General features: G+C 57.5%; 6 protein-coding genes across 6 annotated transcripts; 4 read left to right on the top strand and 2 right to left on the bottom strand.

Annotated features, from left to right (window-relative positions):
* Positions 1–291: 291 nt before the first annotated feature.
* Positions 292–1,764, top strand: PHYSODRAFT_346711 (hypothetical protein; the record flags this gene model as incomplete). Its single annotated transcript, XM_009531307.1, has 6 exons — positions 292–607; positions 692–831; positions 954–1,058; positions 1,137–1,196; positions 1,340–1,483; positions 1,553–1,764. The coding sequence occupies exons 1-6, from the start codon at positions 474–476 to the stop codon at positions 1,762–1,764; spliced, it is 795 nt and encodes a 264-aa protein (XP_009529602.1). The 5' UTR covers positions 292–473.
* Positions 1,765–5,059: 3,295 nt separating this feature from the next.
* PHYSODRAFT_510103 (hypothetical protein) lies at positions 5,060–5,611 on the top strand (the record flags this gene model as incomplete). The annotated part of the gene is made up of 2 exons (XM_009531306.1): positions 5,060–5,407; positions 5,513–5,611. The coding sequence occupies 2 exons, from the start codon at positions 5,060–5,062 to the stop codon at positions 5,609–5,611; spliced, it is 447 nt and encodes a 148-aa protein (XP_009529601.1).
* A 263-nt stretch (positions 5,612–5,874) lies between these two features.
* PHYSODRAFT_360974 (hypothetical protein) lies at positions 5,875–7,277 on the bottom strand (the record flags this gene model as incomplete). Its single annotated transcript, XM_009531305.1, has 3 exons — positions 5,875–6,218; positions 6,292–6,454; positions 6,531–7,277. The coding sequence occupies 3 exons, from the start codon at positions 7,275–7,277 to the stop codon at positions 5,875–5,877; spliced, it is 1,254 nt and encodes a 417-aa protein (XP_009529600.1).
* Positions 7,278–8,119: 842 nt separating this feature from the next.
* On the top strand, positions 8,120–9,590 carry PHYSODRAFT_302267 (hypothetical protein; the record flags this gene model as incomplete). The annotated part of the gene is made up of 3 exons (XM_009531304.1): positions 8,120–8,346; positions 8,377–9,124; positions 9,210–9,590. 3 exons carry the CDS (start codon positions 8,120–8,122, stop codon positions 9,588–9,590), a joined length of 1,356 nt encoding a protein of 451 aa, XP_009529599.1.
* A 577-nt stretch (positions 9,591–10,167) lies between these two features.
* PHYSODRAFT_561576 (hypothetical protein) lies at positions 10,168–10,717 on the bottom strand (the record flags this gene model as incomplete). The annotated part of the gene is made up of 2 exons (XM_009531303.1): positions 10,342–10,717; positions 10,168–10,254 (listed from the first exon to the last, which is right to left on the bottom strand). The coding sequence occupies exons 1-2, from the start codon at positions 10,669–10,671 to the stop codon at positions 10,168–10,170; spliced, it is 417 nt and encodes a 138-aa protein (XP_009529598.1). The 5' UTR covers positions 10,672–10,717.
* Positions 10,718–13,044: 2,327 nt separating this feature from the next.
* On the top strand, positions 13,045–14,578 carry PHYSODRAFT_316013 (hypothetical protein; the record flags this gene model as incomplete). The annotated part of the gene is made up of 4 exons (XM_009531302.1): positions 13,045–13,328; positions 13,419–13,524; positions 13,595–13,762; positions 13,871–14,578. The coding sequence occupies 4 exons, from the start codon at positions 13,045–13,047 to the stop codon at positions 14,576–14,578; spliced, it is 1,266 nt and encodes a 421-aa protein (XP_009529597.1).
* Between the last annotated feature and the right edge of the window lie 17 nt (positions 14,579–14,595).

Below are 14,595 nucleotides of genomic sequence, written 5' to 3'. Positions count from 1 at the left end.
GACCACAGCCGAGTACTATTCCTACCATGGCACTGGTTGGCCCTGCCGAGGACGGTTGCAGGCAGCTTCAAGTTGGATGCGATCTTCCGTTTCACTTTTCAGCCAATGGCGTCCGTCTAGCATCTCCATTGGCCGAAAACCTCGTGAACGAGAGGGGGACGTTTCTCACTTGAGTGCCAATTTCCCGCGCTTGAGTGACCATTTGTCACACAAACGCGGTAAAAAGGCACTCAAGCGAGAATCGTCCCCCCTCGCTTCCCCGCTACCCCCATATTCTGCACTGCACGAAGGAAACTCAGGGTGAAGCAGCGGATCGAGTCGCCCACAGCCTCGTCCGTCGTCGTCGACCAGCCCAGCCCAGCCCGCCCGCAGCCCAGTCGCCAGCAGGCCGCCAGCAGGCCGCCAGCCCCGTAGCCCCCCGCGCTGCATTTTTCATTTTGCGTGTATTGCATACCACCAGCCAGCCACGCACCATGGCCGACCAAGTGGATCCCAACGCCGGCGGCGAGGCCCAAGCGCCCGCGGCCTCGCAGTGGTCGGAGCACGACGCGCCGAATGGCCGCAAGTACTACTACAACGCCGTCACGGGCGAGTCCACGTGGGAGCGGTGCGTCTTCTCTTTATCCTCTTAACGTAGCTCCTCGTCCGGCGCTTACCTTTCCTCTGTGTATCTTATCTTTCGGCCCTGCAGCCCGGCCGAGCTCACAGCCCCGCAAACCGAGTTGCCTCGTGCTGGCGCCCCTCAGCAGCAGCAGCAGCCTCAGCAACAGCCGCAGCAGCAGCAGGCTGGAGGCTTCCAGCAGCCACAGCTTGGCGGACAGGCCCCGCAAGGTGCGTCCGCGATCCTCTTCTTGTGTCGGCTGTAGTACACTACAGTCCGTCGATAGCTAGGTGTGGCAGCGGTGAAGCTGATCCTTTTTCCTACCATGGCGGTGTTGCGTGTATTGATGCAGGCGCCGCGGCGTACGGAGGATACCCGCAGCCTTACGGCCAGCCGATGCAGTACCCGCCCCCGTACGGTGGCAGCGGTTACATGTACCCGTTCCCGCAGGCTTACGGTACGTTGGCAAGAGAGGGCTTTATGTGTATGGACGTTTCCTGATGTGCATTGCGTCGCGTTGCTTTGTAATGTGAAGGTTACCCGCCGCAGATCGTGGGTCCGGGCCCTCCTATCCAGACCACGGAGAGCGGCCAAGGTGAGTCATGATTGAGTGCATTTCTACCTGCCTGCCTGTATATCGTGTGTGTTGTGCATGAAACTAAATGTTGAAAATCATCACACTTGCTTCACGTGTGTGCGTGATTGGAAACATTGCGTGTTGTGTATTGTTGCGTGCAGGACCCCCTGGATGCAACCTGTTTGTCTTCCACATCCCGAACGACATGACTAACCAGGATCTCTTCAATTACTTCGCCACGTTCGGCAACGTGATTAGCGCTCGCATCATGGTGGAGAAGGAGACGGGAAGGAGCCGTGGCTTTGGTACGTGGCAGCAGCCCGCGCTGTAAGAGAAGAGCTACGCAGACTGACTGGTTTTATTGGTATCTTTAGGTTTCGTGAGCTACGACAATGCCCCGTCGGCCGAAGCTGCCATCAAGGGCATGAATGGCTTCCAGGTTGGTCGCAAGCGCCTCAAAGTGCAGCACAAGAAGGAGAAGAACCAGGGCCCCATGTTCGGCGAGATGCCTGGCCACATGGACAACAATGCCAATGACATGACTGCCCAGAGCGGCGGCGCTGCTTCGCTGCCCTCCAGCAACTAGAGCGCTTGACGAAGGCAAACACACTACGCTATCAATATTATGGGGCATGTTTGAGGGAGGAGGTCGAAGAGGAGGAGCATCGAAACGAGTCACGAAGGCGGAGAGCAAGCCCGATCGCGTGGAAGCGGGCTGAGGAGTCCAGTGTGGTTTGGAGCGAAGGAGCAGGAAGTGTCGTCCGTGGGTTTCGGCGTGATAAATGACGAGCCCGGGCGAGCGAGGACGAGAAGATAAATCATGAAAAAGACAAGAAAAACGAGAGGAGGAAGTACCGCGGAGTTGGCCGGACAGCAGTCAAGTTATTCAGTCAGCCAGGAGGGGAGGCACGGTTGAACTGCTTGCGTTCATGTTCCCGACATGCATATCCGGTGACGTTTAGCCTCGGAAGGGAGGGAGAAGGATGTAGGCGCTTGGTGCATACGTAGCGTTAGCAAGCAGACGGCGTAGCCGACCTCGTAAATCAAAGACCTGTCGGGCCACTAGTCCATTGTCGATCCCTTGATTGTCGATACCGCTGCAAGCGGGTGCCGATTTGACTTCAGTTTCAACCCCTGTGGCTTGAAGCCAAAGTATCCTGCAGACCTAAAAGGATACTGTATCCTTTACTCTCGTCGATGAAGCGACTTGCCTGGCGAGGGAATGGTACACTGTACTGTAGCCAGGGATGCCTGCATCGTTGGCCCGCCCAGTCCCCTTCAGACTCTGGCCGAGAGCCCCAAGTTGGGGCCCCCAACTCTTAGCGAGAGAGCCGTACAGCCCTGGCAGACAGTGCGAGATGCAAGCAGGGACTCGGTCGTCATGCTGACAGACACGGCGAAGAGAGCCCGCCACCAGGCCACTTCGCGAGCCATTCATTTCAAGATGATGGCGCCCTGTCGGTCGGCGCTTTCAACCAACTCGGTCGACCCGACGACACCGGATCACACACTCATCAGCGCCAACGCCGCCATTGCGGCGCCGATCTGTCTCATTTGCCGGGGCACTCTGCACCACCCAGTCGTTGCCTGGCGCCTGCACACCGGCGCAGTCCATCAGCCCAGTCAGTGACGAGGCAGCAGGCAGGCCCTGCTTCAGAAATGGACGAGTCATCAAGCTCGTTCGCAAGATGAAGGTACAGTAGAGCGCAACAGGCTTGGACACCCTGCAAGAACTGCAGTGGTACATGACCGCCACTCCTTGCTGAGTCAATTACGACAAGCGGGGGGGGGGCAGGAGGATCGAGTCAGGCGTGCCCGGCGCCCAGCCCGCTTGCTGATGATACCATTCGAGCAATCCTCGATCGAGTGCTGCTGAAATATGCGCCGAGGCAGCGGTATGTCGTGACGAGGATAGGAAGCACGAGAAACTGTCCCAAGCGGCATCCAAACAAGGGGCCCAAGTTGAGGTGATAAGCTTACACACCTCGCATTTCGGCATGCATGCAGCAACCCGTGGGGATGACTTTGTGCTGCCAACTGTACTGTACGAATGAAACACTTCATCCGCTTTGAAGACTCCACATGGTGTTGTCGTCCTCGCTGATGCTTTTGGAGCGCGTATGCAATGCACAGTCGCCCATGATTCATGGCATGAACGGGGTGGTGTCACAATGCCTGTGCCGGGGTTGTCGACGCGTCATTCTGTTGGTTTACATGTACAAATTGCCACGTACAGTACTAGTGTGGAGATTCCAGGAAACGCCACGCAAGTTGCGAAGGGTGCGAGTCGCAAGCTGGCCGTCGCTGAGGCAAAGCCCAGCTTTTCAGTCTTTCGGCATTACCCAACGCCGCGGGCTCCGTATCCCTGCGAGACCTTTGGCGCAGACTTGAAAACTGAAGTTGCAGTGGATTCAACGCGACGACGAAAGCAACTTTGCACTTCAAAGTTCAAAGTGTTGCACCGGCAAACGTCGCATTCCCGAGGCGCGAAAAGGAGAGCTGCCTTGGCGGCTTTAACATTAGGTTGTGAACGATCGACGGCGGAGTGTAAAGCGGAGGAGGAGAGCCGGCGGCTTCTCTTTCAGCTTCGAGTTTCTCAAGAGCTTGCTTCTCGTCTCAAGATGCGGACAGAGACGACCGTTCCATTTCAGCAGCACAGCCTTCATTTCATCACTCGGCCGCATTTCAGCCCGCGGTTGTGGTACAACACACAATACAGTACATGTACACATGTACCAGCGGGTTTATTTGGGGTCTCTTAAGTAAGCTGGCAAACCAAACCTCCCCAGACGTTAGTTCTCGTCGTCAGACCGTATCTTGCCTAAAGTACCAAAGCATTTCTAGATCCCAACTGGGGTGTATGTATGCAAGTGGTGGTGTTTTACGACGGGTTTCCACAGCCGGCAATGGCATGGGAGGATCGTCCGCAAACACGGCTTCTCGTAAGCACGAGCTACATTTACATTTGTACTGCAGTGTTATACGCCATGCGGGGCGACCTATTTCGACCGCTCAGAGCACGGAGCGTTAAGTGACGACAGCTTGTACGAACATATATGGATTTATAAATGCGGCTTGTTTCGTCAATTCATCCTCGGCGGGTATACCGGGGGTGGCTCTGCCAAAGTTTACTTGACTAATTGTAGTCACATCTGGGAGTGCTCGACTTGAAAGCTAGCAAACTTTCGCCTCCTCATCGCGCGCAGCGGCAGCTGGAATCCCGGAGAAACGGTATCGACGGGCTTTTTGGCCGAGATCAATTCCCAGGAGCTAGTCAAACATTCTAACGTCATGAGCTCCGGCGGTGTAGGTGAACGCCAGCGAGAGCTGCCAAAGCTCGGGAATATATCGCTACACCCATAGAGCGCTCTGGCTGTCTCCAGCGAAATTTACACTACAGATGCTGTACCGTACTGTTGCAGCGTGCAACCTTTCATGTCCGTGGAATTGAGCTCGCGGCGTCGAGCGCGAGCTCAACACGACAAGGCCGAGCCATGTTACAGTCAAAATGCCGATGGCTGGCCCAGCCGTTTTGAGCCAGAAGGCAAGCTTGCCGGTGCTTTTGCCCGAGCGGGGGCTAGGGCGGAAAGCAACTTACCCCTGTTCTGATCTCCGGCTTTTCATTTTTCCTCGTCCCTTGTTCCGTTCTGTTGCCGCTCTTGCACTGTGGATAGCCCAAGCCAGAGGGAGATGGGCTGGTAAAACCCTGCCAGACTTTGTATCGACTGCTGCAGTTGTGCCACTCCTACTAGCAAAAAAGGGCAGCGTTTCGACCAGATGGCCCGCCGGCCAGCTCAGCACTTAGCAACTCACTTCAGTTTTTGCCGCAGCGAGCGCAAGTGCCTCCTACAGTTCACAGTTCGAATCTACCTTCTGTCACAATGGACGCCTTCCTGCAGAAGCTCGCCAGCAGCATGCTGTTCACCTCGGCCAAGTCGGCCCCCGCTGAGGCCACCAAGCAGCAGAAGCCGGTGCTGCTCGCCCCCGGCAGCCCTCGCTCGTACCCGGCCCGCCCCAGCGCGCACTCGCGCGTGCAGGCCGAGGAACCCCGCGGGCTGCCGCGCCGCCGCATCGCCCACTGGGACAAGAAGCGCGAGAAGTGCGCCAACTGCCAGCACATCTACCTCAAGACTTTGAGCAAGCACCCGGGCTTCTGCTCGGTGGACTGCAAGTCCAACATGGTGTACCTCGAGAAGGTCAACCGCACCATCCGCGCCATGAAGGACGCGGTGCAGGAGCAGCAGCAGAAGCAGAAGCAGGAGGAGCAGCAGCCTGTGAAGGAGGAGAAGGAGGAGGTCGAGCAGCAGCAGGCGTCGGAGGACGACGAGCTGGAGATTGTCGAGGCCGAGAGCAAGACGTTCGCCGAGTTCGGCCTCGAGTCCCGTATTCTTGAGGCCAGCAACGTCGAGTGGGCCTTCAGCGCTATGTATTAAACGCGCGCGCACAAGTACGCGTTCGCGATAGAGGATAGAATCGATGTAGATCTAGATGTATACAAGAAATCTGTAGAAAACTAAAAGTTCAATGCAACACACCAAGCTTATCACAGCAAAAACACCACGAGCTCAGTTCGTTCGTACATCAATAATCCATTCAGATGAAGCCGGCAACAGCACAGTACCAAGTCCAAAAACTCAGGCAACGAGATTCCTCGTAAGAAATGAAGTTCGCAATGTTTTTTAGGTTAACGTCCTCCTCACATGATGTACTGGGCTACCAGAAGGATCAGTACGAGGACCACTGGCAGCAGGTAGTAGACGAACTTGAAGTGCTCCGACTCGGTAACCCCGAACGTCAGATCCATGGGAGAGCCTAACTGGCCGCCGATCTCCATTGCAGCCCAGCCAGCGGCGTCGTTGTTAGCGCCTCCGCCGAGGATCTCGAGCGCATTCTTCACCGCCTGAACCACGTCTTCGTCGGGGAACACGTGGATCGTTGCGGAAAAGTGCGGACTCGACGCGGCTGCGGAGCGCCACGGGACGAGACCGCGCTGCGCGAGACGAATGGTGCCACCTTCCTTGAACACTGCGTTGGGCTCAACTGTAGACACATATCAGAAGATCAGCAACAAGATTCTTGATGTGCAAGATTTTCTCGAGATCTTTGAGCCCACCTTCGTCGTCCTCAGCCCACCTCTCACGAGCCAACGCCACACGCACCAACAAGGATTTCACAAAGTCTCGCTTGAGGTAATTCGCTGCCACCTCGTTCGCCTCGGGTTCGTTTTGGTTCACGAAAGCCACGCAGCTAATAGACCCGTGGATGCCACCCAGCGGCTACAAAACACGAGTGACACAAAACCATTTCGTTAGTACAGCTCGGACGCAAACTAAAAAGGTGTACGCCACTTACATCCTCGACAAACTGCTTCGTTTCGGGAGGTGTCAACGTCAGCAGGTTCATGTGCTGAGCCACCGTATCTCCCGTGAGCTTGGGAACGGCAATGGAGTCTTCCACCCGGCGGAAGAACGGTTTCAACTGCTTCTCCACCTCGTTCATACGTCTCTCAACCACCTCCGTAGCCGCCATCGCCGCGTTTGGCGGGACATTCACGAACGGGGTGGGCTCGTCAAGGTCAACCAGCGTACGGTACTGCTTGAACTTCATGTCTGTCGTCGGGGTTTTGCGTTCCGCAGGCAACATTTGAGTCTTGTTGACATCCGCCACGTCGTAGAAACTCTGGAACGCAACATCCCCGCTCGCAGACACAAGTGCCAGGTAGTGGACATTGTCTCCGACGTTCACGTTGGAGGGCAGCGCCACCGCCTCAGCAGTGGCGCGCAGGTACGGCACAAGCAGCGTCGAAACGTCCCGAGCCGAAACCACGTACAGCCCCAGCACGGTGATACCTCCGGGCAGCAAGCGGTCGACCTGCTGAGCCACCTCTTGCACCCAGTCGACTGACACGTCGCTGAGTGCAGTCGCAGCCTCCCCGGTCTCGCTCTCCGACGGAACGGGCACCACCGCCAGCACGGAGTCGCCAGCATTCGAGGAGCTCACTTGGCCCACCAGCAGACCCAACTCGAAGGCCGTCGTCGCGCCGCTGGACCCCAGCGCGGTCACCTGTTCGTCGACAATAACATGGCGCGGGTTGCCCATGGCGTGCGGTGCTTCTTCGGGCTGTCCTGGGGGTGTCGGGGGTGCTGCAGGAACGTCACGACCTTGGCGGCGATGATGCAGCGGCCACCTTGGTTAGGATGCGGTGATTGGTGCAGAGAATTAACTTGGAGTGATTTGAGTGGCTAAAAAGACACTTGGGTACGTGGCAACCTTGACACGCAACGTGAAGAAGTGTATCCTGGAAAGGCATAAATTTCATTGCAGTTTTAATACCTTGGATACATTTGAGTGCCAACCAGATTATTCACCGGCGCGAGCTCTTCCATTTAGGCCGGTTAGAAAGCATCTTTGCCGTAGGGAAACCTGTCTTCGAGGTTGAAGGGGTTGTTGTCTAAGCTTACAGGTTGAATCGTTCGTGTAGACTGGTTTAGGCTTGGCACTGGTGTACTGAGTCGCCAACTTAGTTCAATGCAGTGAGGATGTCGACACACTGCGACTCGAATACTGGATACTGTATGCTCCGGCACTGTTCGATGGCTGTCGAGACCGAAGTTAGTTTTTCGAAGCGATGAATGCGAGTGGCATTCACCAGTCGGCAGCAAAGACTATTGCATTGCAGTCACGCATATCGCTGTCACTTCCGTTGAGCGCTCGCAGCGCTCGTGTACGGGCAGCAATCGCTTCAAGAGCTTCGCTGCCTGTCGCCAAGAAGCATTCAGCAAGCGTCTCTCATATCTACAGCGTCTGAGCCATCTTTGAGTTGCTGGTCAGCGGGCTACATGTACACTGTACGGTAGAGTTAGTTGGTTCAACGACTGCTCGAATTTGCAAAGTATCTGCGAGTGTGCTGCTCGTCGACAGATCCGGGACCTCTCGCCGTCATGACCAGCGAACGCAGTGGAACTTCCACTGTGACTGGAAGCTGGCTCGCTTCCCGCCGCTGGAATTTCGGCGCTCGCAGCAACAAAAGCGACAACGGGGCGCTCTTTGTTTGGCTCGAAAAACTCAGAGCCTTTGCCACGTGGAATACTCGAGCTTCGAGAGCGACACTCGACCATCGAGGCGAGTTTGGGAAGGAGGAGGATGGATGGGGCTGGGTGGAGCGGCGGTGCTGGAGCTGACCAGTTCGACGTCGCAGATTTCCGTCTCCAATCCTGGGAAACGAGCTTCCTGCCTGGGCTCCATGGCAGTGCCATGGCAGGAGCAGAGCAGAGCACAGCACAGGAGCAGGCTTCATGGATCTCGAAGTTCAGCCATGGATAGTGCGCATGAAGCGGCACCGCAGCAAAACCATGCAGAGTTCTCATCAATCGATCGTGGCATGGACCAGCTCAAGAGCCATTTCACCAAGCAGGCCAAGGCTGAAGCGCGGCGCAACTGAAGGCTACAGAACGTCTCGCTCGCTGCCTGTACTGTACCGTGCTGTAGCAGCAAACACGGCCCAAGCGGTGCAGCCCGTGTCTCGCCCCGCGAACGGCTTGATGCCACCGCTTTGCAGATCTCCGTGGCATGTGTGGGACGAGCGTTCCCTCGCCGGTAAGCATCGGCAGGGAGGCGCTGCGTCATGCCGCCGGCACTTTGGCGCTGCTCTGGCCGGAGCGGCGCAGCCGGAGCCCGGGAAAGAGAGCCACGCCAAGCAGGAGGGACCTTCCTCCGTCCTCCTCGTCTGCATGATGACTCGCCAGGGTTTGACGGTCTCCGCAACGGTCTCGGCTGCAGAGACCATTGTCGAGGGCGGAGCAACGGCCTCGTCTGCAGACTCAGGAGCATTGGCCAGCAAGCGAGGCGGCACTGGAATGGACCCCTCTCTTGGCTCGCTCGGCGAGACCGGCTCACCTTTTTTCCAGAGCAGCGGACAGGCCGGCGCGAATGCCGCACCCGACGACGTGGCGAGCTGCGCTTCAACGCGCTGGCGCCGGCAGCGTCGCAGACGTCCTTGATTCTCGCTCTCTCTTGCTGTACCGCAAGCAGCGCGCGACTGGTTCACCCAGAGTTCGGACAGAGTTAAACGCTCGCAGGCGCGGCGAGCGCGATCGGACGTTAGTCATCTCTCATCTTGGTTTCGCCCTGTCCTCGGCCCAGTTTGCAGCTGGGCGCGCGCAGACCGAGCGCGCTCTCCGCGTCGATCTGCCCGCGTGTCGAGAGATCCGCAGCCTCGGGACCAGAAATCGCGCGGAACTCAGCGCCTGCCTGCCCGCCTTCAGCATTTCACTGGCGCTTCGCTTCCTCGCCAGAGCCGAGCCGAGCCGCCATGGCGAGGTGGAGACGCTCGAGCTCCAGCCTGGAGCTTCTCATGCTCGCATCTTGGGCTTTGAGCAGTGGTCGCCGGGCCCAGCTATGCCAGTTCCTTGATCATCTGGGCGCTTAGTTCCCCACCCCATCCGTTACTCGCAATCTTTCGCCACGTCGGCGCTGTTGCTTCCACCGCCTGAAACGCGTCCTGCGGCCAGCGCTGCGGTACGGTGCCTCGCCTCCTTGGCAGCCATGCGGATCGTCACCCACATGGTAGACTGCTCCTAGCAGGAATGGAACGCGACGCCCCTGCTCATAGAGAGCTTCACGAGCTGCTCGACGAGCTCCGGATGTACATATGAGCTCGGGCGTGAAGTGCCTACGTCTACCTAAGCACCCTCATGCGTGCTTCAGCACGAGCCCAAAGGAACCGCTGCAACGAATCTCATTGCGCACGTCCAGCAGAGACTCCTGATATGCGTCATTAATGCGTCCGTCAAAGTGCTGGGTCAAAGTGCTGGGAGATCGCAATGTATGTAACTGAAGATCTCCGTGTCAAATGAAAGAGAAGGAGCTCAACGGTTTGAATATGTAAATCTCTATGTGGCGCTCTATTATATGCCGCTTGCTTATATACATCTCACGTGGCATTCTCTATCGTGAGGGGCTTTTAGTTTTACACTCGGCTCTTGGCTCTTTAGTACACGGCGCTGAAAGACCACTCGACGTTGCTGGCGTCCAGGATACGGGTCTCGAGTCCGAACTCAGCGAAGGACTGCACGTGCTTGATACTGTGGGGGACGGAAGCGTCCACCTCGGGGGACGCCTCGCTGGGCGGCAGCTTGGCAGCCGGCTGCTGGGCGACGTGGACTTGCTGCTGCGGCCCTTGCTGGGGGGCCACCGGTTCCTGGTGGACCTCCTGCTCCTGCAGACGCTGGCGCTCGTCCACCGCGTCCTTCATGGCGCGGATGGTGTGGTTCACCTTCTGAAGATACGCCATGTTGGACTTGCAGTCGACCGAGCAGAAGCCCGAGTGCTGGCTCAGGGTCTTCAGGTAGATGAGCTCGCAGTTGTTGCACTTCTCGCGCTTGCTGTCCCAGTGGGCGACGCGGCGCGGCGTGGAGGCCACGTGCTCGGTCGAGGAGGCCGCGGTCGGAGCGGAGCCCATGCTCGTCTCGAACTTCTGCAGGCAGGCGTCCATTGCGATGATCGAGGGGTGTGGGGAGGTGGGGAATGGAGGCACTTGAGCAACAGAAGGCAAATCCAGGAGTGACGGAGTGCGTTGATCGCCTCGGGTCGCGCCGGCAGCTCGGCGCAGCCACCTGCCGCACCATCTGCCCGCCAGAACCATCCTGAGCCGCAGTCCGTCTGGCTACAGGCTCTCGCGCAGCAATGGGGCAGATGCCGGCCGGCGTGACACCGAGATTGGACAGTGCGGACGTCGGTGCGATAAAAATACGACCTGAGCCCGAGCAGTTTGGTCGCGATCTCGCTCGGAAGAGAGGGGCTCGAGGTGGAGACTGCAAGCAGCTTGCAGTCTCCGCTGACTGCAACAGACGTACCAAGATCCCCATAGCTCCGGGTCTCGGATGTTTCGGGTGCCCGTAAGGCATTATTGTTCTCAGCGGACTGCGGAGGGTCGGTCTCAGTGAGACGTCTGCTAGGAAACCGCAGCGATGGTAAGTAAATCAGGGTCAATCGCTCGATGCAAGCAGAGCCTTGAACTGCAGGGCGATGGACCGGGGCGATCTTTTTTCACGTGAAGATGGAGGGGGATGTGTGGGCCGGCCCACATGCTCACTCAACGAGATTGAGGCTCAGGCACTTGAACCGCTCCTGCGGCAGAAAAGAGCGCCAAGTTGATGTGTGCCCCGCAGGGAGCTCAGCTCAGCGCTCAAAGCAGACCGTACAGCCTCCGCCTTGAAGCGCTGCGAGCGAGCAGAGCTGGTCGCGGATGAGCCGGGATTCCCCGGCAGGCTCTGCGCCTTTGCACCGCTTTTCTGGGCTTCGGCTGCGGGGCAAGCGCTGCTGCTGTCGATGTGGCGACGCTTTCGATCACTGGAGCCCAATTTTTTTACAAAACAATCGCAGAACACGCGAACACGGACCGTGTCGAAGCCATTTTGGATGGAGTGTTCGAGCCTCCGCACTGCGGACCGCAGATCCAAATCATTCCACAGCTGCAGTCGGCTGTGCCTGGGGATCTGCTCGCCGAGCAAGAGCGCCGACGGTCGGCGTGGACCAGGGCGAACACCATCTTGGCGCTATCCTGCCAGGATTCCTGGCCCCCGGTTCTCGCCGGAAGCCGCACTGCCTCGCCGAGATTAACTGCTTGAGAGAAGCGCCCCTTGTCGTCAATTGCGTGCTACGTGTACACTGTGGAGCAGCGTCTGCTGCTCTCGTCCTGGGCATGTCGCTAGGCGGCGCAAGGAAACCAAAGTTGACCTGTGTGCCTGTCCCCATTACTTCCCAACAGATACAGCGCGCAAAGCGCGAGGCGAGCTGCACAAGACGCAGTCTTCGTACATGACGACTCTACGTCAGGAGCCAACGCGCTCAATGCTTGAGCCGGTGGGCCGTGTCGTTCCAAGGCAACCAACCCTCGTGCAGCGACTCGAGCTTCGAGCGGGACGAACAGTCGATGGATGAAGGCGAGTCACTCGTGCGGCAGCATGTAAAGCCGGCACCACGAGATGAGTAGGCGACTCCGCCATAAGGTGCGCGAAGCCACCTCCCGACTCAAGAGGTGGCTTCGGGAGTCTCGAAGTAAACGCTGCATCCAAAATGAGTCCTCCTGCTCAACCGTATTGATAGCAAGGCGCTGGAGGGACCTGTACCAATGGCATGGCTCATATGCCAGTACTTTCATTCGACCGAAGGGGGGTCTTTCACTTGTAGCGGAGACCTTGTCATTGCAGCCTCATCCTCAATGCTGGGCCCGCCAAAATTCATCGACATCGTGTTAGTCTTCTGCGCTGGCAGATGGCGTAAAGCGAAATCGGAGACCGCTCCGAGGGAGCAGATCCCGCGCCGCGAGATTCGTTGCCGCCGGGGGTCCCAGGAACATCGTTGGTGAGGTCCGCGGTGAATCCGCTGCGGGGTGTCTCGAGCAGCTCATCCCCCGACCAACCAATGCAGACCAGCCAGCACACGGCGCATCCACGTTGACGTGGGAGGACGACTTGAGCTTGATTGCAAAGCGTCGGTGTCGCTGGCGGCCCGCCCCACTGCAGCGGCGACATCCAACCTTTCTTTCGACAACTCAACAATGCAACATGTAAATGCAGCCTGCAAGCCGACGGAAGCTGCAGCGAACGCGTGTCGCGGCGACCATCGTGTCATGAAACGTGTGAAATGGCTACAGTGTCGAACAGCTAAATGCGTACTGTTGGGTTCCACTCTGAAATGGCTGCACCCACAATAAGATCTATTTTTTGATTGACAAGCATCATGCCATCAGCGGGTGGCTATTGTTAGCGGTTGGTCTTACCAGTAGAGGTCTGCTTTAGCCGCCGGAAGGCGCGAGGATGAGGAGGATGACACTTTTCCATCGACCTCGCACCGAACGACCACGATGAACGTCTGGACTTTGGACGACGAGCCGGTGGCTTCGAAGCCTCGAGTCAAGAAGGCTTGCTTCGCCGACGAAGTGGAAGTTGCGTCGACCTCGGGGTGGGGGGCCGAATCGCAGTCTCAGAGCAGGAAGCAGCGAGGCAGGGTTGAGTTCTTGGTGGACGAACAGCAAGCCAGCGACGACGAAGAAGATCGGGATGAAACTCGCAAAGGAAGCGATGCGAGCGCCACTACGGAGTTAACAAGTGCCAAGGCCAACGAAATTATTTCCGCCGATGTGGTGCAGTCCGTCGACTCTGGGAGCAGAGGCGGTGAGCTCGCTCCTACGTACGAATCGACACCGGAGCGACAGCTCCCAAAGGAGAGACAGCTCAGGAATCTCGCTGCGTCGAACCAGGGGCTGACTGTGCACCACCTCGTACGGGAGTTTTTGCTCATGCACTGCCACGAAAACGTGGTAAAGATGCTCGATCAAGAACGGGTAAGTGAAGTTGACTTTCCTGTTAGTACTTGTCTTTCCAGCACTAATTCATGCGATCCGCTCTATCCAGCCCATGCCGCAGCTGGATGATGCAGAGATTAAGCAGCTCGATCAACGCTTAACCGACACGAGCGACAGTCGAGCAACAAACCCGACCGCGGGTCAATCTCTGTTGGAGCGATTCCTCGTGTGCTCAAACGAGGCGAAGATAAGAGCAAGAGCGAAGCGTAATGCTAAGGTGAGCTCTGTCTTGGTGAAAGCGGTTGACAGACCCCGGGTCTTGACTGTTTATCTGTGCAATGCATAGGATCGCTCAGCTTCAAACGAAAAGAAAACACGAACGAAGGAGTCGTCCAGTAGCCGACGAAAGCCTGCACTGAACGTGATCACCAGCAACTTGGATAAACACGCTGACACGATTTCGAGCGGCACTCCGCTTAACAGCCAAGTCAGCGGCGACTACAATCGCCTCAACCACCCTGGATCCACACCTCACCACCAGCCACATGGGACAGTCATCGGTGAGCCTGGGTCGACGCCGATGGCTCGGGCAAAGGACTTGCGCGCGATGGGATTCGACGATGTTGACGAGGAAGGCAACAAACTTTCCCCAGACCAGCCAACTGGGGCTGATGGTGATAATGCTGAGCAGCTCTCTGCATATGCACTCCGGAAGCGCGCGTCAAGATCGGGTCCGAAACGTGTCCAGCTTGGAAACCCTGGCAGTACTCCCACGAAAGAGTACATCTTCTTCCGAGAAACTCCGCCGTCCTTCGTTACTGAAACGATTGGGGAGGCAGTCGAAGTCTTCGAGAAACTGGGCAACGATCCTGAATTCGTGAAGCAAGCCACAGTCGTTGAGCGATACATTGAGCTCCAAAGCAGCGAGGTATCCAAGTACACCGTGGGGCAGGCGGTCAGTGGACTGGGTGCGCAGTCAAACATCAGCGGCGTTGTTTCGAAAGTTTACGGATCAAGACTTTGCGGCACTGCTGGACCTGGAACCATCGTAATTGATACTTGTCCTGAGGAGCCTGTAGCAAACAATGCCTAGGAGCACACAAGTACACA

The sequence above is a fragment of the Phytophthora sojae genome (genome assembly GCF_000149755.1).
Source record: "Phytophthora sojae unplaced genomic scaffold PHYSOscaffold_5, whole genome shotgun sequence".
In the NCBI taxonomy this organism is placed as follows: Eukaryota; Oomycota; class Peronosporomycetes; order Peronosporales; family Peronosporaceae; genus Phytophthora; species Phytophthora sojae.
The sequence above is the reverse complement of the archived record's forward strand: the minus strand, read 5'-3'. Positions and strand labels throughout refer to the sequence as shown.